The sequence below is a fragment of the Theobroma umbraticum genome, unplaced genomic scaffold (assembly GCF_002168275.2).
Source record: "Theobroma umbraticum cultivar Fairchild unplaced genomic scaffold, ASM216827v3 scaffold_147.0, whole genome shotgun sequence".
Classification (NCBI taxonomy): Eukaryota; Viridiplantae; Streptophyta; class Magnoliopsida; order Malvales; family Malvaceae; genus Theobroma; species Theobroma umbraticum.
Window position 1 is genome coordinate 5,728,186 of NW_018397259.1, and position 23,525 is coordinate 5,751,710.

The window sequence follows — 23,525 nt, forward strand, 5'->3', positions numbered from 1 at the left end:
CTCTTCATTAATTTCATTTTCCTCCTTCTGACTTTCCGTCTTTATTTAAATCAAGATTAACTGCTTATGGTCAACTCCAGCAACTTGCACTCATCTCATCATCTACTCCATTTAATTAACTTTGAATTTTTGCTGCTGCAGCTGGACATGCAACATTTCTAGAGCAACTGCATTATGTGAAGTCATCGGAATTCCAATGACGGGGTCTATTCTGATGGGGTATGGACCCACAAGCATGATTTACAGCTATGTTTTGGCATTTGATTTTCTCGGATGCCTGAGGCATTCCAATGTTGAAGTTGTTCCCCCATGAAATTTTCAACAAGTGACCATTCCTTAGATATTTGATCTACACCCCCACGCAAGTAATACCCTTTCTTGTCTCATAGTCACGCAGTTAATGTGTACCGAATTTCCATTAATGAATAAAAATAAAATTAGACTTTGAACCAGATGCATAAATGATTCCTGAGAGTTTTCACTCCTGTCTAGTTTCTAAGCTTGTATATTTAATTCTATTCTTAGAATTGGAAATTAGATGTAAAGTAATTTAAGTAGGAGCTTTCTCAATCATCATATATATTGCTTTTCGCGAGACAGGACTCTATGACTGACAGCTGAAGTTTAGGTTATTTAAGTTATGGTCGAAAAAATTGAAAGTTCCAATTAATTGAGAAGGAAAGCTCATTTAAAATCTTCCTCCCAGAAGAAAGTTTTGGCAAAAAACGCAATGAAGTTAGATGTATGGATAAATGTTAACGTTTACTACTAGTTATTTAAATTATAAGACACAATCGTTCTTCTCTCAATAAGGTGATTTTATTACAATAAATATAATGCATGTTATCCAGCACCTATTCCTTGGTTAATAGGAAGAATAACAAATTGAATCATAATTAAGATTTTAGATGACTTGATTTTTTATTTTATTTGATATTAAATTATTAGTTACATATGAAGATCGCTTTCTAGATGAAGTATTAAATGAAGCATTAGATTTCATCTTAACCACACAATTTGTTCTGAAAAGTTAATTCGTTCCTTTTAATATGTAAAATTTTGAAACAAATTGAAACATTCAAAATCTGACTTTTGAACAAGTGGTACATATATTTATTACTAAACAAAATCCTTCAATTTAAATGTCATTCATTTGATTTTAAAATAATTAGGTTGTATGGCTTATTTAATTTGGTTAAGGTTAAGCGTGTGATTTGCCCTTTACACGCTGCATATACCATAAACTCCTCGACAAACTATATATCTAAATGTCTTGAAACTTTCTTTCGTTCATTATTTTTGTAACTACAAAAATAATAATTAATAAATAAATCTAAATTATTTTTTACAAATACAAATCTTTCCTCTGTTCAAAAATAAAATCTTAAGAAAAGAAATTAATGCTATATAACAATTCAAATTTCATAAAAATTATGACAATGAACTAAAAAATTATTTACTTGTTCATTTAATCAGTTAAGTAGTAAATATTAATTAGTTACGTTTCAACCAAGATTAAACATTAGTTATTGTGTTCAAGTGGTATTTAATTGGTAAGAAAATGGAAAAAAAAATGCTTCTTTAAGGTTGAACCCTATTGTTTAATTCTAGGTAGTTCCCACTATAAGTAATTGAAGAAAGAAGAGGAAGAAGAATACTTCCCGTCTGGTCTTCTCTTAACTTAGTTTTCTATAGTTCTTAGCCATTTTTCCTTATAGTTTCAGCTCCCATGGCACAGAGATCGACTTCCTTGGCATTCAAGGTTCGTAGGTGTGAACCAGAGCTAGTGGTCCCGGCTAAGCCCACCCCTGTTGAGCATAAGCCATTGTCGGACATTGATGATCGAGAAGGTCATCGATTTGAATGTCCTGTAATCCAATTTTATCGATATAGCCCTTCCATGCAAGGGAGGGACCCTGCTAGGGTTATCAGAGATGCACTTGCAAAAACTCTAGTGTTTTATTATCCATATGCTGGTAGGTTAAGAGAAGGGCCTAATCGCAAGCTGACCGTGGACTGTACCAGCGAAGGCGTGTTGTTTAGTGAGGGCGATGCCGATGTTACACTCGAGCAGTTTGGTGAGGAGCTTCAACCACCATTTCCATGCATGGAGGAGCTTCTCTATGATGTTCAAGGTTACGGTGGAGTGCTAAATTGTCCATTGCTTTTAATTCAGGTATTTCCGAAAACTCCAACCTCTCAACCTTTAACTCTCATTCTTTTGTTCTAGAAGATAAGCTCCATCATAAACTAATCCTTAAAAACATATCGTTGACCTGCCAAACTTATTCTCAAACAACACATCCTACCATATCATCTTTTTCTTTGATCAATTGACAGCGACAAAGTTGTACTTAGTGCTTGTTTAGCTTGATTTTTTTTCAGTTTATTTATCTCTTAAAAATAAAAGTCAGGTTAAATAAAAATTAAAAAAAAATTCTTAAAAAAATAAGCAGCTTTTTTTTTTAAAAAATAAAATTTTAAAAAAAAAGCTTTAGAAAAAGGTCTATGGAGGAGCTTTCTCTCCTCTTTTTAAAAAATATGCCTTTTTTTCAGGAAAGTTTTTATTTTTGTTTCAAAAATGTCCTCATCCATTAAAAATAATTTCAACATTATTTGTTTTTATTTTTGTATGATTTATTATTAATTATAAATTTTATGTTATATAAAAATACTTTTTATACTTTTTATAAATAAAAAACTAAAATTAACTTTTTTTTCATTATGAACAAAAGAATTTTTGATTAATAGAAATTATTTATTAAATACCTTTTATGGTAATTTTAATCAAAATTAGAACTTATATAAATTATTTTGTCAAACAACTTGTTTATAAAAAAAAAACTTATAAAAGTAAATTTACCAAATAGATTTAGCTTAATTTTAAAAGCTAATATTTTTCATAGGAGTTTCATAATAACTTTTAAACTAACAAAAAGCTAAACCAAACAGATACTTATATTGTTGTTTGGCTTTTGATGATTTTTGTCGAAGCTTTGTTTCTTCTATCTTGGAACTTCTTTGTTTTGTTTGAAATTGAAAAACTCTTTAATTCGCGTTTTGATTTGATTTTGACTTTGGGTGAAACCATTATCTGATATGGGATTTGGAATCTTTTGTAGAGTTTTAATGCCACAACAGTCTTTGATCAGTTAGGCAAAAGAGACTTCACATGGCATCCCGGGTTTGAAGTTAATAAAATCATTTCCTCTTTAAAAAAAAAGGTTATCTTGTTTACTTACAATTAAGTTTATCTTTTTCTATATCATTATCTGCTTATTGAGTTCTTTATATATATTTTTTAAAAGACAAATTTATTAACCTCCACAACCAGTTTGCCATTACAAGTCTTTTATTTTTGTAGCAAGAAGCCTTTTATGGTATCATGATCTGGTTTGGACAAAATAAAACTTTTACAATAATAAAAAATAATTACAACGCAAAAGTATTTGTGATAAAAGAATTGAGGTTTGTGTTTCAAACATCTCTATTTCCTTGGACTTCTTTTTCTAAAATATAAGCCAAAATTTTCTTTGATAGCTAGCAACAAAAGTTATCCTTGAAATACCAAAAAATGGGAAGAAAAATATTTAGTAACTAGCAACAAAAGTTATCTTCGAAATACCAAAAAAAAAGGAAGAAAATATTTAATAATTAGCAACAAAAGTAATCATTACTGGTTTTTTTTTTTTTGAAATTTAACACAGGTAACACGATTGAAATGTGGGGGTTTCATCTTTGCCCTACGCCACAACCACAGCATGAGTGATGCTATTGGCTTGGTGCAATTCATGTCGGCAATGGGCGAGATGGCACGAGGTGCACTTGCTCCCACAATCTCACCCGTTTGGGAAAGACATCTCCTAAATGCTCGAAACCCACCTCGAATTACATGTACGCACCATGAGTTTGAACAAGTGATCCATACCAATGCCAACAAAATCACTCAATTGGACAACATGGTTCATCGCTCTTTTTTCTTCGGACCCAAACAAGTCTCAGCGCTACGCAGATTGGTTCCCCCGCACTGCCGATGTTCAACTTTTGACATCATAGCCGCATGCTTATGGCGATGTCATACCATAGCCTTGCAACTTGACCCGAACGAAGACGTTCGCATTATTTGCGTCGTAAATGCACGTTCCAAGTTTAATCCTCCATTACCCTTAGGATACTATGGCAATGCAATTGCCTACCCAGCAACCTTAACAACTGTGGGAAAACTGTGCCAAAATCCATTATGGTATGCGATAGAGCTAGTGAAACAGACCAAGGCAAAGGTAACAGAAGAATACATGAAATCGACAGCAGATTTTCTTGTGTCTAGAGGCCGACCTGCCCTTTCCCTGACCCGATCTTTCCTAGTGTCAGACGTGACACGTGCCAAGTTCGAAGATGTTGATTTTGGTTGGGGCAAGGCGGCGTACGGTGGACAAGCCAAGATTATGGATGGAAACCATCTTTTACCATTCACAAACAAGAAAGGGGAAGATGGGATTATAATGCCAATTTGCTTGCCAGCAACACTTATGGAAAGATTTGTTAAGGAGTTGGATAGCATGTTGAAGGATGAGAGCACAGGTGAAGGTAAGAGTAATTCTGATTTTATCAAATCAAATTTGTCAAAGATATAAATATTCTTTTCGCAATCATAAATCTTACTCGCATCAATTTGACAAATTATATTAAATTAAAAAATAAATTTATATCAAAATAAAATCATTAAAATACATTTCAAATCAAATGCTAGTTATAGATATTATATTTTTCCAATTTGAATTAAAAATAATAGGATAGGGGGGTATGAGTGAGGTATCAAAAAGTCAAGTTGGTTCGAGGCAAGTAAAAAACCACCCACATTGCTATGCTTAGTTAATGTTTCTTTCTATATTTTTCTTTTTCTGTTTTTGTCATATATTTTATGAAAAATATTATAATTTAGAAAATTTTTGATACATTATCAAACATATAAATTTGTATTTTTAAAATTTCCAAGAAAAGTAAATGATGGTATAATAATTAACAATGAGCTCCAATATGGTTTGACTTATATGCAAAATTTGTTCTTTTTTATAAGTAAAATTTTGAATGAAAGAAAGATTCAAAATTAACTTTTGAACAAGTGATTCATATATTTATTATTAAATTATATACTTCAATTTAAACCCAAGGTAGTTATTATTGACATTTGTGAACAAATGAAATGCCATGAATTTGATTTAAAATAATCAAGTTGGAAGGACTATTTTAATTTGGTTAGGGTTTAGATATCTGATTTGATTTTTACACGTTGCGTTTATATAGACTCCTCCACAAACTGTATATCTAAACATTTGAAAATTTTCTTTCATTCATTTTTTAAAGTACAAAAGTATGATTAAAAAATAAATCTATATTATTTTTTACAAATTACAAATTGCCTTGACATATTTGGCTCCACATGTTTATTCTTCTATTCAAATATTTCCTCTTTCAGAAATAAAATTTTAATAAAAGAAATTAATGCCATATAATAATTCAAATTTCATAAGAATTATGACAACTAAATAAAAAATTATTTAATTACTTGTTCATTTAATCAATAAATTAGTAAAAATTAATTAGTTACGTTTAAACCAAAATTAAACATTAGTTATGGTGTTCAAGTGGTATTTAATTAAGAAAACATGAAAAAGAAAATGTTTCTTGAAGGTTGAACCCTATTGCTTAAATCTTGGTAGTTCTCACTACAAAGAATTGAAGAAAAAAGAGGATAGTGTTTGGTTTTCTCTAATTTAAGAGGCCATTTATATTTTACAATGTAATGTGATTGCAAATAACGTGTGAGATTACATATGCAATGTAATTGTAGGTAATGTGTGAGATTGCATGGAAGATAACAGTGTAATACTTGATATATATAAGTAAAGTAATGATTAAAATGCAAAAAATGTAATGTCAACTTTCAGAATTACTCATGTATATTAAAATATAAGTTTAATATATCTATATTTTTTATTATTAATTTTTTATATAATTTCATCTTTTAAATATATTTTTAATGTCATATATTTTATTTTTATTTCTTAATATAATTTTTTATATTATATATTTTATTTTAATTATTTTAAAAGCTAATATTCAATGTTTAATTTTAAATTGAAAAGTAAAAATATCTTTAAAAATATTACAAAATGTAATGCAATATGATTGAATTAATTTTGAATTGTAATTCTATTACATCCATTAACTCTAATATAATTATATTGTTATTTTAATTACAATAATTTATTATAAAATAATACTATACTATAATTTAATCAAACATATTACAAGAAACATATTTTCACTTTTTTTATATCGAACGTTATCTAAATTTTTATATTTGTTAGCCATCTTTCCTTATAGTTTAAGTTCCCATGGCACCAAGACCAACTTCCGTATTAAACAAGCCATTCCCCTTGAACAAGGATAAAACTCTCCCTTATGATCACTGTAACCAAATAGGCCCTTATCCCAAGTAGTCATCAATGAGCCTAACCTACCTACAGAATGACTCCAGAACCATTCTATATCAACGTCAGGCCATGGTTGCCTAGTATGGTTTCTAGAATTAAAATCATTTCAACTTTGCACATATTCAGGAGTGGAGCCTCCCTGGGCGATGGGTCTCTAAAATTTTTAAAATATTTTTCATATTATATAAAATTTTTAAAAAATTTTATATATTCTCTTAATGATTCTTTCAAAATAATTTTTTGTTTAATAATTAATATAAATAAAAAATAACAAAATAATCCCACATAATTCATTCAATTTTATTTTTTTTGTTTTTTCTTTAAATTTATATTATTATTTATATATATATTTGTTTATTTTTTATTTTTATTCTATATGTTCATGTATTCTAAGTTTTTATAGATTTTATTTTCTAAATTTTTACCAATCATCGACCATATTCTTTTTTTTCCTTTGTTGTTATGTCATGTGATATTTATCTTCTACTTACCATGTTATTCTTTTTTCTGTTATATAGATTTTATTTTCTATGGTTTTAATTTTTAAAAATTAATAAATTATTATGTAATTCTCAAAAATAAGTTATAGTATTATATTGTTACTAAAAATTTCATCAATGTATATTTTTTATTAATTATGATTATGTAAAAAGAAAGTAACATTTTTTTTGAAAGGTGAAGAAAGATATAATTAGCAATAAGATTTACAAAAACTACCCATTAAGGCAGGGAACCTGCTTAAGCCATAAGCAGTGATAGCAATAAATACAAGCTAAGTATATATTTTTTTATATATTTTATGTTTTATATTTAATTGAAAAAAATTATTTCAAATATATAGTCTTTAAACAATTTTGATTATATAAGAGAAAATTACTAATTTGGTATATCATATTTAACTATTTATATTTTACACATTATAGTTTTATATTTAGTATTATAAGTTTCAATAGAAATAAAATAAGAATATTAAATATAAACTGCATTAATTTTTTTTTCAAATTTAATTAAAGTATGGTTAAGTTGAAAACAATTATTAAATTCTTTAAAAGAAAAGATGCAAATTGTCTAAATAATTTGCCTACACTTGGACCACCAAGCCTCAACTCATGAATAAAAGCAATGTGAATCAAAATGTTTAAGATTCAATCTTAAAGAAATCGATGTTTTCTAGTATATAATCAAAAATTGATGAATTTGAATACAAAAAACATGATCGAGCACAACTTTCCTAAAAGATTATTATAAGTCTTTCTTTTCTTTATTTTCATATTATATAAAATTATTTTCTATTATTAATTTTTAATTGTTGGTTAAATTTAGCATATTAATTTTTAAAATTTTTTACTTTTGATTTTTATTTTTGTCCCTCAATAAAAATTAGCTAGTTCCGTCTCTGCACATATCAACAATTTTTCTTACCATGCATACGTCTTCAAACAGTTTCTTAAACTTCTAATATTCTAATGCTAGAAATTTCCTAGAAATGATAATTTTATGAATAACATATTTATTTTCACTTGAAATAAGGTTGAAATTTATCATTTCATATAATTTTCATATAACCACACAATAACAATATTTGGTATCTAAACATTTAGACCAATGGAGTTCAACCGTGACATTGATTACAATAATATACATGTATGACATAAAAACCAATTAACGTATAATATATGTGTAGCTAGGTAGGTACGTAGATATGAACATAAGGATACATTCATTCTTTATTTGCTATTTTAATCTATTAATTAAATAGAACGAAAAGAATGGTCCTACTCAAGAAGTTCCATTAAAGAAAGAAGAAAAAAAGGGAGAAAGGCAAAATTAAAGATGGACAACTCGAAGATGGGGAAAGTCATGGAGCAACCAAAGCACTGAAACAAGGTGCCGGGTCGTTTTCAAAGTGTGTGAACATCTGATTTATACTAATTATAGTAAGACTATTTGATTAAAGGCAAGTGGGTCATTGGGGGAGGGTTATCACTATTGTAATAAAATCAAATAGGAAGCAAGCACAAAAAGAGGAAAGAAAAAATAAACTTAATTAAAGGAAAATATTATTGAAATTGGACTGATAGTGATTTTATATTTGACATGTGTTTGTGGTTTTAATTTTGTTCCATATGGTATTTTACGGTTTTTTCTTTTCAATTAGCATTATGTGACTATGTAGCTTTTATCGTTAGTGCTCTATGAATTATTGATGTTCTCGCATAGGGTTATACTGTTGACACAGTAAAATTATCAAAATAATATTAATTTAAAGTTAATCAATTTATTTACAATTAAAGGTATTTTTATAATTATTGAGTATAAAATTATATCCGAAAATACTAATTGAGAGAGACAATATTCAAAAGATATAATTGAGAAAAAATAACAAGATGTCATGTGAAAAAAATTAAAACCACCAAAGGTGTAGATAGAATTTTAATCCTCTTTATTTTTTAATTTGTTTTCTTGTTTTAAAAAAGAGGAACTCCCATTGCATTCGGAGCATAAATCTTTTGTCACTTAGTGTTTTCGTCAATAATTTTATGTCACATGTTCAATTTTATACTACCAATCGAAGATCCTAAATTTCAAAATTTTAAATTTTAATATAAAAATTTTAAAAAATATATGATGTAAAATTATAAAAGAGGCGTCAAATGAGGTACGAGCAAAGGATTTCTGTTCCTATATTTATATATAAAACGTCGGTAAAAGTGGAACATCAACAATGTATTATAATACCATACATGATTTATTTTATGAGCTCATATCATATTATAACATATTAATATATCATTAATATTTTCCACTAAAGGATGGGACCCAAATAGCCAAATCTATAAAGGGTGGACGAAATTAAATGTTTTGTACAACCTTTATAGCGTTGCCTAATTTTCTTTAGCAGTCCCAAGCCTCAAAGTCTAGATTTTTTATGTAATTGAAATTAAATATGATAAAATTGTTAAAAATTTTATAAAATTAATAAAATTTATATATTTCTTTTCATGATATAATTTTCAAAAATACAACTTAATGATTGGAGTTTGAGGGGTTGTATCGGATTTAAGGATTGTATGCTTTTATAAAACACAAAAGTCTTAAAACATCTAATTACAAAATTTGAAAGTTTTACTATTTATATGTAAAAAAAATGTAAAATACCATATAAAATGATAATTCACTTCCATTAATTATTATTATCTTATATGTCAAAATAAAATTCTTTTAATTTTCACAAACAAGATTAAATGATTATTAATTAATTTTCATAAACATACCTTGAATACCAATTAATCATTTAACTTCACTTATTAATTAAAAACTTCCCACTAAGATAATTTTCCTAGTGCATTAACATGACAGTACTGTTTAGCTACTTATATAGATTATTTTAATTAATACATTAATAAGAATTTTTTGAGCACCCTACATCATTGGCCCTTCCTGATAATACCAAAATCCATGCGACAAAGCATCAAGCATTAATTGATTGATTTCCCAGTACTACACATCCAGCAAGTGTAGATATGCTTGACCTCATACGGACCACAGAAAGCAATTGTAGAAGAAGATTATAGCTGCAACCATCCCACCGCAGATTTTGATGTCAACCACTTCTGCCATGGTGCCTCAACCCACTGCCCTAGTCTTCACTGTCCGTAGGTGTGAACCAGAGCTCGTGAAGCCGGCCATATCGGACATCGATGACCAAGAGAGTCTTCGGACCCAGATCCCGATTATCCAATTTTATCAGTACAATCCTTCCATGCAAGGGAAGGATCCTGCTTAAGGTTATTCGGGAGGCACTGGGAAAAACTCTTGTGTTTTACTATCCATTTGCTGGTAGGCTAAGGGAAGGGCCTAACGGTAAGCTTATGGTGGATTGTACTGGCGATGGCGTGTTGTTCATTGAGGCCCATGCAGATGTTAAACTTGAGCAATTTGGTGAAGCCCTTCAGCCACCATTTCCTTGCTTGGATCAGCTCCTACACGATGTTCCCGGCTCCGGCCGGATGCTAAATTGCCCATTGTTGTTGATCCAGGTATTAATTTGTTTGTTACTCCAAGCTATGATCAAGATTTTAAGAAAAATTGAACCATGAAGAGTTTGGGGTCATTTTCCTAGTTTTAAAGTTGTTTTCTATTTTTTTATTAAAAAAATTCCTGTTCTCTACTCTACAATTAGGAAATTTTTGGGATAGTGTTATTCAGTCAAAAATTAGGAAATTTAGGCGTTACCTCTTTCGGGGAAACTAATAATTTTTCAAAGCTGAAGTCGTAATTATTTCTAATAATTAATAGGTATTTATTTTTATTAAAAGAAAATATAAAATAATACACTTACATCAAAATAACATTAATTCAATATTTCTTATGCAAGGTTACAAGGATGAAATGCGGTGGTATCGTCTTTGCCCTTCGAGTCAACCACACTATGAGTGATGGTGCTGGCCTATTCCAATTCATTTCCGCTATGGCTGAGATGGCACAAGGCGCAATCTCTCCTTCAATCCTACCTGTGTGGGAAAGGCATCTCCTAAGTTGTCGAACCCCTCCACAAGTCACATGCACGCACCATGAATACGACAAAGTAGATGATATAAAATCATGTACAAACTTCACCCCATCGGAAAACATGGTTCATCACTCATTTTTCTTCAATCCCTCTGACATATCCGCCATCCGTAGATTTGTTCCTTTGCATCTTCACCATTGTTCCACATTTGAAGTCTTAACTGCTTGCTTATGGCGTTGCCGGACACTTGCCTTACAATTCGACCCTGATGAACAAGTTCGCTTGCTTTGCATTGTCAATGTACGCTCCAAGTTTAATCCTCCATTGCCAAAGGGATATTACGGGAATGCGATCGTGTATCCTGTAGCTGTAACAACTGCTGGACAATTATGCCAAAACCCACTAGGATACGCAATAGAGCTTGTGAAACAAACCAAGGAAAGTGTGACTGAAGAGTATGTGAAATCGGTGGCGGATTTTTTGGCGACGAATGGTCGGCCACCCTTTAGCTTGGTTCGAGTCTACCTAGTTTCAGATACAAGACATGTCAAGCTTTACGATGTTGATTTCGGATGGGGTAAGGCCATGTACGGTGGACCTGCCAAAGGAGTGGTGGCAAGCTTTCAAATACCTCACAGGAATAAGAAAGGGGAAGATGGACTTGTGGTGCCAATTTACTTACCGGCTTCGGCTATGGAAAGATTTGTTAGAGAGTTGAATAGAATGTTGAAAGATGATCCAGCTGGTAGTCGAAGTAATTCCACTTTCATTAAATCTACCATGTAAAAGTAATGCCATTAAGCTCAACCAATTTCATTGGCCAGGCTAAAGCTTATTTCTCTCATTTCAAGCTTCTATCTTTGAACCACCCATTTTTGGGCCAGACTCCCTCCAGCCCCACGGTTCCACTCTAAACCTATGTCGTGCGTATGTTTGTTTAATGGTTATATTTTTATGTTCTCAGAACCATATTAAAGCAACAAACTTCTTCATTTTGTGCTACAATGGATACTCCTCATGTTCTAATGATTTGTTATAATATCAAACTTATAACTTCTTGCTGTTAATTTGATGCGCACGAGTTAATCATTAATCTATATTGGCGTCAATTGAGAGTGGTCAAAAATATGGTAATAATATTTTCCGACTACAATTAACAATCATAAATATAAACTTCATTTTATAAATAAATACACAAATTCTATGAGACTAAGAGAAATATTGTGTGATGATGGCACGAATTTCGAAGACAACTTCTGTTTTTGTCAATAGTATTCCTTTTAAAGTTCATTAGAGATGGCTGAGGAGAATTTTTCAACTGTTCGGCAAGGTTCTAGATGTATTGTGAAAGAAGAAGCAAGAGTGGGAGAAAATTTGGTTTTGTTCTATAGGATCGCTTCTCTCTGATGCTAGAAGAGCAATGTCTGGACTGAAAGGAGCTTGTTTATTAAAATCATAGGCTGGGTGTCAACATTGTAAGATTCAATGGTAAGGATTCATATTGGAAGAAACAAAGTGTAGATTAGAGAGTGGAGTCAAGACATGTCATTGAACACGGAAAAAGAGAAATTGAAAGAAGTACCAAGGAGCAGAACTCACTACAGAGTGGTAGGTTGTCCTATGCACATGCTTTAAAGGGTGAGAATGAGAATGCAGAGCACCCTCTATCCCTAAAAATGGTAGTACAGGCAATACTCAATCAGTGTTTTTTTTTCTTTTTTTGAAAGGCGATAAATGTATATTCATAAACCAAAATATCCAAACATGTGGCATAAAGTCCTTAGTCAAGGGTAGACAGACTTCTGACAAAAAAGAGCAATTCATAGAAAGTTCAGGAAAATAAAAGAAAAAAAACATGAACCAGCCATAAATTGGATTCCCACCCCTTTCCATCCTCAAGAAGCACATTAGCACAAATCAGAGCACCAACCACGCCAGTCAAAAGAGCCAAAGAAGACTCAAAAGACTACCACCACTCCACATCAAACCAGATGAATTCAGCAAAAATGACTCAGCAGGAGAAATGAAAAGGCAAGCGCAAAAATCCACCCAACTCAAAATAGGATCACAAAAAATCTCACCAGAACACCAAGAAAATGGAAACAGATCCAAAGGTGACACGCCTCAAACAACCCAAGAAAGAAAGAAACAGAAGCTAAGACCAAAGATAGAAGTCACCCGTTAAAAACTTTCATCAACGTGATTGATCATCCGCATATCAATCTCTCTTTCAACCCCTTCCTTGGCAAGAGAATCCGCAACATTATTTGCGGATCTAGGATTTGAATATGCCATTCTTTAAGCTTACTAATCAGGTTAATGATGTTAGGAATTTGTTTCCTATGTTTCCATGGTGCAGTATCAGGATACTCAACCCACTTGATAGCCGTAATGGAGTCACTTTCTAAGACAAGGTGATGATCGATCCACCTAGTGGCTACAAAGATGAGAAGAGCTTCTTTGATAGAAAAAAGTTCAGCAATGTTAGCATCTCCCATACCAATGGCTGTGCAAAAGGAAATAAGAATGTTACCTTGACAATCCCTAAGAACACCACTGATGCTAGATTCTCTAGGGATTCCCCTAGCAATCCCATCAGTATTAAATTTGAGCTGACCCTGATCAGGAGCTTTCAACTCAGCAATGTGTTTTTTCTTTAGAGCTTTTGTATTCAAAGTGATCTACTGCGGGGCTCTGAAAATATCTAGAAAGGACCTGGTTTCTTCTTCCTACTTAGATCTAGTCCACCGTGACATTCTAACCTTAACAAGTTCGAAAACTTGGATACTGTCCCACCTTTTTTCATTAAATACCAACTTGTTTCTTTGCAACCATATCGACCAAAGTATTGCAAATATCCCATCTTCCACACCTCATTTCTTCCTAATTTGTCAAAATGCACACCATTCCAAGCTGAAAAGAACGAACAAGCATTGCCCGAACTGATCCAACTGATCCCTAAAATACCACACCATGTAGCCCAAATCTTCCAAGTAACCTCACATTGAAAAAACAAATGATCCGTTGTTTCCATTTCTCTCATACATAATCCATAGCATACAGCTTCAATATTCATAAAACTGCTGAGATTTGGCTTTATATTCAAACATGAAATTAATCAAGAGATTAAAAGCATAACACAGCGGAAAAATAAAAGATACATTTAATTAAAAAAATCAGTTGAATCCCTCAAATCAATTGTTTGTATTTTTCATATAATTTTCAAATTAGTTATGAACACCTATAAGTTCAAGTATTATATACTTTACTCTAAATATCGTAATTAAGAACTAATTAAATTAACAAAGATTTGTGATGAAATAAGAAACTTGAAAACAAAATAAAACAACTTGAAATCTTACAGTCGAAATTTTTATTTTTTCATCTTTAAGATATGTCAAAAGCATTTACGAACAAAAACCCCTTTTAATCAGCTCATTTTTCACTGCTAGGCTTTGATGTAAAACTTGCCAATTAAAAATTTTTACCTCAATAGAAGCTAACCTAACCCACACTTCTTTCCACAAACTTTTTTTATTCCCAATGTTATCCACTATAGTCTCATAAAAGGACTTAGTTGAATTCGAACCACTAACTATGCCCTTCCAAGCAAATTTATGATAAAGAGTGCTTCCTAAAACAGTTTCACCAATAGTCTGCAATAGAAAGTTCCATTGGTTTTTTTTCTAATCAAAAATATTTCATCGAAGTTGACTGTCCTGTTTTCACTCATTATTTTCCCAAAAGCCAAATTCACTCAAAATCCCTAACTTGTTGATAGAAAGAGCGAAATACCTAGGAAAGCATCTTTAATTAATGTACCATCAATCCACTTGTCATGCCAAAAACGAATATTGTTTCCATCACCTATTACAATGCTCATACTTACAGATAAAACACTAAAGTAATTACTAGCTAGAGAAAGTGAAAAAGGACATTTTTCCACATTTTAAAAGGTTTGTAACACTCTCATATGGGGAACAAGCTCAGAGGGATTTTCACAATTTTTCTTCTGTATAACAACTCTCCAAAAGTTGTTCGTTTCATCACTATAATGCCAGATCCATTTATTAAGGAATGCCCAATGTTATAGATTTGCTTCTTTTCCTTCCATCCAAATTCAATGGTTCCAAATTGAGAGGAAAAATCCTTTTCTCTTAAATTAATAATTTTACCCTTAATCCCTTTCTTTTCCTTTATTTTTCATCTTTGATATGTAACGATCTAAGTCCAACCACTGGGCCTAGTAACTTTTTAAGCTTAAATCACTTGATTCTCAAAAGCTTAAGTTCAAATTACTAATAGTGATGGATTTGGATTGTTATATAGGTCTTAACAATTATATTCATATCTGATGTGGGATGTGAGATATCACAATCCCACTCACTCAAATCCTTGATACCCTCATCAAAGCCACACATCACATCCACAAGTCTAAGATCTCATCAGAGTAAAGTGAAAGCCCACATTGAGGTAGCATAGGCTCTAATACCATTTGTAATGATCTAAGTTCAACCAATGATCCAGTAACTTTTTGAACTTAAACCGCGTGATCTTCAAAAGCTTAAGTTCAAGTTACTAGTAGTGATGAATTTAGCTTGTTCTATAAGTTTTAACAATCATATTCATATTTGATGTAAGACGTGGGGTATCACACATACCAAACACAAAAAAAGAAATATGATTTTCCTTCCTCCCTTCCATTTTTCTTTACTCACGTTTTTCCCTTTCCTCCATTTTCGTCCTTCCTACCAACCATAGTGTAAAGAACGAAATTTGTCCCTTATCATTCCCTTCTTAATTTGTTGTTCTTCTGAGTAACTCTAGTGTCTTCATAGTATTTAAATTTGTTATACTTGAGTTTGTTATCATATGGTTGTACATGAATATTTACTTTTTACTTTTAAATAATGATTATAGATAAATATATATATTTAAGTTATAAAATTTGAAGCTCAAATAATTGAAATTTTGTACAAATATTAATTTATGAATTATTTAATACTATTATAATTAAAAATATTTTACATAATGCTCTTACTAAACAATTATGATAAGTAAATTTCTATGCTTAATTAATATTTCTTTCTATATTTTTCTTTTTTCTTTTTAGCCAAATATTTTTTGTAAAATATTATAATTTAGAAAATTTTTAATACATTATCAAACATATAAATATTTATTTTTAAAATTATCAAGAAAAGTAAATGATAGTATAATAATTAACAATAAGCTCTGATATGGTTTGACTACTATGTAAAATTTGTTTTTTTTTATAAGTAAAATTTGGGAGAGAAGAAAGATTCAAAATTGACTTTTGAACAAGTGGTACATATATTTATTATTAAATTAAATACATCAATTTAAACCCAAGCTAGTTATCATTGACATTGGTGAATAAATTAAATGCCATTAATTTGATTTAAAATAATTAGGTTGGATGGCTTATTTTAATTTGGTTTGGGTTTAGACATGTGATTTGTCTTTTGTGCGCTGTGTATACATAAATTCCTTCACAAACTATATAAGGTCCTAGAGTCTATGGAAAAGTTCTAGAGTCATTAACCCTACTCTTAGGAAAAGTTCTAGAGTCATTAAACCACCCAAATACCTTGAAGCTTATGATTGTGAATTACCTTCCCATGCTAACAGTGTCACAAACCTTCCCATCGCCCAATACTTATCACCACAGCAACTCTCACATTCACATAAAGCTTTTACCATCTTACTGACTAAAATTCCAGAACCAAATCATTATCATCAAGCCATTCAATATGATCAATGGATCAATACAATGCAAATTGAATTAGATGCTTTAGAAGCCAATGGGACATGGACAGTTGTACCTTGAACTCATGGTTCACATACAATTGGGTGTAAATGGGTTTATAAAGTTAAACTCAATGCTGATGGTATAGTAGAAAGATATAAAGCTAGGCTTGTGGTAAAGGGTAAAAATCAAAAGGAGGGTCTTGACTATAAAGAGACATTTAGCCCTGTTGCTAAACAATTAATAGTTCATGTGCTTTTAGCCTTAGCTACCATCAAAGGATGGACTCTTACCCAATTAGATATTGATAATGCATTTCTTAATGGGGATCTTGATGAGGATATTTATATGACTTTTCCACAAGGATATCAACTTAAGGGGGAGTTTCCTTCTAATGTTAAGTTAGTTTGCAAGCTACACAAGTCTGTGTATGGGCTTAAACAATCTTCTGGATAGTGGAATGCAAAATTCACAAGTGTTTTATTGGAGTTTGGCTTCTGTCGGTCTTTAGTTGATTATTCCTTATTCTTTAAAAGAACAACTAATGATGAGATACTATTCCTCCTTGTGCATGTTGATAATATCATTATTGCCAGCTCCTCCTCCAATGCTACTGAGCAAATTATAGAGTTCTTAAAGTCCAAATTTAGGCTTAAAGATCTTGGCAAATTAAAGTATTTCCTTGGTTTGGAAACTGCCCAATCTGTAATAGGCATCTCTATTTGTCAACATAAATATGCTCTTGATTTGTTAACAGAATATGGAGTTCTTGGTTGTAAGCCTATCATTACACCTATTGATTATAATCATAGGTTAAATAAAGCTACAGACACTGATCAGTTAGTTGATGCAACTAATTACAGGCAGCTTGTTGGTAAGCTTCTATATTTAACTTTTTCTCGACGTGACATTTTCTATGTTGTTCATATATTATCTCAATATATGGATAAACCCACCCAAAGTCATTTACATGCTGCTTTTCGAGTTCTCAAGTATATCAAAGGTGCTCTTAGCAAAGGCATCTTATTTTCTTTTAATTTTTTTTTACAATTACAAGCATATAGTGACAGTGATTGGGGAAGATGTCTTGATACTAGGAGGTTTGTCACAGGTTTTTGTATCTTCCTTGGTGGTTCTTTGATAAGTTGGAAATCCAAGAAACAAATGGTCATTGCTAGCAGCTATACTGAAGCAGAGTACCATGCAATGGCAGCCACTACCTATGAAGTAATTTGGTTACTGTGTTTACTAAAGGATTTGGGCATTAATCATATGCAAGCTATTTCTTTACATAGTGATAATCAATCTACACTACATCTTTGTAAGAACCCAATTTTTCATGAGCAAACCAAACACATAGAAATAGATTGTCATTTCATAAGGGAAAAAGTTTTATCAAGTGTCATCTCTCCTACATATGTTCATACCAAGTTGCAGTTGGCAGATTTATTTACCAAGGCTCTCCAACGTGGTCCTTTTTCTTCACTCTCTAGCAACATGAGTATGCATAACATACACCCTCATCTTGAGGGGGAGTCTTAAGTATACATTAATCATGTTTATATTGTAAATTGATTATTAAAGTTAGTTTAGTTAGCATGTTGTTATTTTGTAGTGTCTGTATATAGGTAGAGTGAAAAACCATTGTAAAAATTAACTCTCTCGAGAAATGAAATTCTTAGGGAATTCCCAATTCTTCTTCTACCTCTTTCAATCTCTCCTTCAATCCCACCTGTATGGGAAAGGCATCTCCTAAGTTGTCGAACTCCTCCACAAGTCACATGTACGCACCATAAGTACGACAAAGTAGATGATATAAAATCATGAACAATCTTCACCTCATTAAAAAACATAGTTCATCGCTCATTTTTCTTCAATCCCTCTGATATATCCGCCATCCGTAGATATGTTCCTTTTCTTCACCATTATTCCACATTTGAAGTCTTTAACTGCTTGCTTATGGTATTGCCGGACACTTGCCTTACAATTCAACCCTGATGAACAAGTTCGCTTGCTATGCATTATCAATGTTCGCTCCAAGTTTAATCCTCCATTGCCAAAGGGATATTACGGGAACGCAACTGTGCACCCTGTAGCTGTGACAATAGTAGGAAATTTATGCCAAAGCCCATTAGGATACGCAATAGAGCTACTGAAGCAAACCAAAGTAAGTGTGACTGAAGAGTATGTGAAATCGGTGGCCCATTTTTTGGTGACAAAGGGGCGACCACCCACTAGCTTGGTTCCAGCCTACCTAGTTTCGGACGCAAGACATGCCAAGTTTTCCGATTTTGATTTTGGATGGGGTAAGGCAATGTACGGTGAACCTTCCAAAGGAGTGGTGGCAAGCTTTCAAATACCTCATAGGAGTAAGAAAGGGGAAGATGGGCTTGTGGTGCCAATTTACTTGCCGTCTTCAGCTACGGAAAGATTTGTTGAAGAGTTGAATAGAATGTTAAAGGATCATCCATCTGCTAGTCAAAGTAATTCCAGTTTCATTCAATCTACTTTTGTAGAAGTAATGGGTGCCTACTGCGTCATAAGGAGAATGGTGTCATTCCCATTAACTGTTTGCTTTGTAAATTATCCTCATCTTCATGTCTTACATCTCACTTCATTAAGTTTCTCTTTTAGTTGTGCACCAATTGTCTTTGAATTTTCACAATATTCTTTTTAAGAACAAATTTTCATAATTTAATTTGTTACATTGAATTTTTTTAATTGTCATGATAAGATGATAATCAATAAGGGAAACAAAAGTTTAGAAATTCTTTAAATGAGGTAAAAGGGAGCATATACTAATTATCTTTGAATTTCGAATTCTTTTATGAAAAAATTTCGATAATTTTGGTCGCACTAAATGTTTACAATTGTTATGAATAGATGATGATCGATAACACTGCAAAATTGTCAGTCCTTTAAACGAAGGAAAAAAATACATATACACTAATTGTATTCGAATTTTGGTTATTTTTATTTTATGGAATTTGCACAATTGTCTTGGATGATAATTTATAAATGAGGTCAAAACAAAAAAAAATAAAAAATCTCCCACCATAAAGTAAAGTTAGAGAAAAAGGATGAGGTGGCTTAAGCTCAACCAATTTCATTGGCCGGGCTAAAGCCTATTTCTCTAATTTCGTGCGTTTATTCTTTGAACAACCCATTTTTGGGCCAGGCTCCCTCCAGAGCTCCGTCTAAACCTATGCACAGGCTTTAAAGGGTTTCGGAGCACCATCTATCCCTGAAGGAGGTAGTACATTATATGCAACACTCAATCAGTTAAAAAGTGTGGTTTGAGAACTTTATTACCAAATACAGTAAAAAATAGGTTAGTTGTGTATGGAGTTCTTGTTCGTGCATGAGACTATAGTTCCTTTTCTAATATTGCCAATGTCTGGGGAAAATTAATATCTCTTGAGACTAAAGCGTCAAAATGCCAGAATTTCACTCATAAGAAGAAACAGATCGATGAGGTCATTGACTTGTTGATTGCCAATAAGATTTATCAGATTTGTGTGAGTGTAAATTACTTGTGGGAGATGGTTTTGTGTTTTTTGATGGTGTTGGTAAACAGGTGAATGAAGCTAAAGAAAAAAAAAAGAAAGACATTTTCTCAGCACACAGATTCTCTGCAAAGTCCTTGTTTCATCATGGAGGTGGAAGATAATGTTAAGGTGGGGATCAAAACTTGAACTAGATTGTGCTAAAAAGCTGGTGGAGAAGAATTTTTAAGAGGGTACTCCGGAGTTTAATGACGCCATTCCAGATGCCAACGATAGGAAACCATTAGCAGACGGTGATTGTGATGGAAAATGCTTTCGAAAAATCTAAAATCATTAATGATAGTACCGGTAGGAATGGGTGGCTGGCAGAAGGAAAGAGAATGACATGGGGAAAAAGATGAAAAAATAATAGAAATGTTGGTGACAAGTCTATTTCCGATATAGGCCTGGAAAGGAAAGAGTCTGTGGCTTGTTTTGAACAAGAAGAGCCACTAATTGTTTGGTGTCTTGTTGTGAGGAAGAGCTGGAACAAACCCCATTTCCTCTCATCTTTCTTTGTCGTCCAAGATGAATATTGAAAATGAAATCTTCAGAGTGAAGTTGAGAGGGAAAGCAACGAAAGTAACGCACACAATTGTAAAAGAGGAAGAAAACAGAAGCATCAAGGGGTAGATGCTGAAGATCTGAAGATAATGAATGGAACCTTATTGGATGGTGATTTTATTAACAAAAGTAATCGGATCTTTGAAGAGGCAAAAGAAATTTGGAGTCTCGGCAAGAATCTTGGTCTTTTTGCTAATTCTAGTGAACATTGGATAGTTGAAAAATTGAAGAATTTAGAAGGTCTAACCTCTCTCTTCGTGAGGTGTAACTTGTTACAGGGGTAAGTTCAATAATCATATATTTAATCTTTTCGGTGTTGTTTTGAATATTTAGAGGAATAGTTTGCTGATGCTGTTTTCAACATAGGAATTTTATCTCGTGTCGCTAGGAGTTTGTTTTGTGCTGTGATTAACAGTATTTTAAGATTATAATTGGTGACAAAAAAAAAGATTTAGCTAAAAGCAAATCCTAGGAAGCAAATGCGAGATTGGTTTGCATAATGAAATAGAGGGAGAATAAAATCGTTATTCTATAGAACTAGAATAAGGGAGAAATAACTATTATATAGTTTGGTTCATGGAAATGAAATAAGATATGAATTATTATTATTATTTATTCTAATGATTGGTTGACAGGAATAGTTTTAAAAATAACTAAAGAAAATGTGATAAATAATAAAAATATCTTTTATTAAAATTAAAAAATTTATTTTATTAAAAGATAAAAAATTCTAAGTAATAAAATCAAAATACCTTTTACTATAATTAAATAATATTTTCACCAAAATACAAGCATATTTTTATTATAATTTAATAATATTTTGTATTAAAAGATAATTAAACCTTTTATTATAATTAAATAATATTTAATATTAAAAGACAAAATATATTCTTCATTAAATTTAAATAATACTAAATAATATTCTTTATTACATTTATTATATTCAAATAATAATATTAAATAATTTTCTTTATAATTTTTATTTTAGTTAAATAATATTTAAATATTTTCATTTTCTTTTTTTTGGAAAATGAAGTAAAAAATTTTATGTCTTCTGTGCTTTAGAGGAGTGAGGAAGAAAGAGGAAAAAATAAGTTTTGTTTTAAAATAAATCTAAAAGAACAGCTATAAAAAAATATAAAAGAAAGTATTTAGAGAGAGAAAAAGTATTTAGAAGGAGTAAGAAGATTTTATTCAAGTATATATTTACAAATGAAGTGAGAGACTTATTTATAGGCCAACAATCCCTTGAATCATAATTCTAATATAATTTTATCTATGAGTTCAAATCACATTACATTTTTTGTATCTTGCTTATTGGACTATTGGACTTGATTTGCATTTCTTGAGTCATAGCATAATCGACATTCATATATTTGCTCATAGCACTCCCCCTTCAATGTTTATTGTATTAAGAATATGTCTCATTAAAACCTTAAAAGGAAAAAATCTCATGGGAAAAAAATCCAAGTGAAAGAAAAAACGTACATAATTTTTTCAAGAATGCATTTTTGAAATACTGCCTCATTAAAATCCTTATCAAGAAAAACCCAATGAAAAAATTCTTGATGAAGGAAAAGAGTACAGTGCGTATTTTACTCCCCATGATAATTTCATTATAAAGATCCTTACAATGATGAATTCTAATATTTTGTATCAACTTTTCAAATATTACAATAAGAAGGGTTTTGCTGAGTAAATCTGCTAGATTGTCACTTGACCTAATTTGTTGAACACTAATTTCATCATTTTTTTGGAGATTATGAGTGAAGAAGAATTTTGACGAACTATGTGTTTTGTTCGATCGCTTTTAATATATCCTTCTTTTAACTATGTTCTACAAGCAATATTATTTTCATATAATATTGTTGAAATTTCTTTCCTAGTTGACAAGTCACATATTTCTTGAATATGTTAAGTTACAGATCTTAACAAGACACATTCACGCCTTGCTCATAAATTGCTAAAATTTCTGTATGGTTAGAAAAAATAGCAACTATAGCTTGCTTTATAGAATGCCATGAAATAGCCATATTGCCATATGTGAATAAGTAACTTGTTTAGGATCGAGTTTTATGTGGATCAGATGAATAGTTTGCATCTGCATAACTAATTAAATTCGATTTTGATGCATGTGAATAATATAAGCCCATATCTATTAATTGTTCATTGGAGATATCGAAGTATATGTTTAATTCAATTCCAACGTCTTTGAGTTGGAGAAAAATTGTATCTTGTTAATAAATTTACAGCAATTGATATATTAAGTCATATAATACTAGCAAGATACATTAGTACTCCAATTCCAATAAGATACGGTACTTTAGGATCAGGAAGTTCTTCATTATTTTCACGAAGTCGAAAAAAGTCTCTTTTCACATCTAGTGACCTTACACTCATTGGTGAGCTCAATGGATATGCTTTCTTCATATAAATTGTTTTAGTATTTTTGCGATATAATTTGATTGAAGGACAAAATTCTATTTGTAAGTGTTCAATCTAAAGACCTAAACAAAACATTATTTTTTTCAAGAGATTTCATCTCAAATTCTCTTTTTAAGTAATGTACAGCTTTTAATAACTATTCAAAAGTTTCAATAATATTCAAGTCATCAACATAAACGGTAATTATAATA

The 23,525-nt window shown here is 31.1% G+C and overlaps 1 protein-coding gene and 2 pseudogenes across 1 annotated transcript; all 3 read left to right on the plus strand.

Moving 5' to 3' along the window:
* The first annotated feature begins 1,729 nt into the window (after nt 1–1,729).
* LOC110414877 (benzyl alcohol O-benzoyltransferase pseudogene) lies at nt 1,730–4,634 on the plus strand (annotated as a pseudogene).
* Nucleotides 4,635–10,098: 5,464 nt separating this feature from the next.
* Nucleotides 10,099–12,000, plus strand: LOC110415497 (benzyl alcohol O-benzoyltransferase-like). Its single transcript, XM_021427169.2, has 2 exons — nt 10,099–10,537; nt 10,876–12,000. Exons 1-2 carry the CDS (start codon nt 10,199–10,201, stop codon nt 11,794–11,796), a joined length of 1,260 nt encoding a protein of 419 aa, XP_021282844.2. The 5' UTR covers nt 10,099–10,198; the 3' UTR covers nt 11,797–12,000.
* A 5,944-nt stretch (nt 12,001–17,944) lies between these two features.
* LOC110414878 (benzyl alcohol O-benzoyltransferase pseudogene) lies at nt 17,945–21,173 on the plus strand (annotated as a pseudogene).
* Nucleotides 21,174–23,525: the final 2,352 nt, after the last annotated feature.

Bases quoted from the DNA above. Each gene is read 5' to 3' on its own strand.
- LOC110415497 (XM_021427169.2), top strand. From the start codon at position 10,199: ATGACCAAGAGAGTCTTCGGACCCAGATCCCGATTATCCAATTTTATC. The intron at 10,538-10,875 runs GTATTAATTTGT...TTCTTATGCAAG, and splicing joins GCCCATTGTTGTTGATCCAG to GTTACAAGGATGAAATGCGG.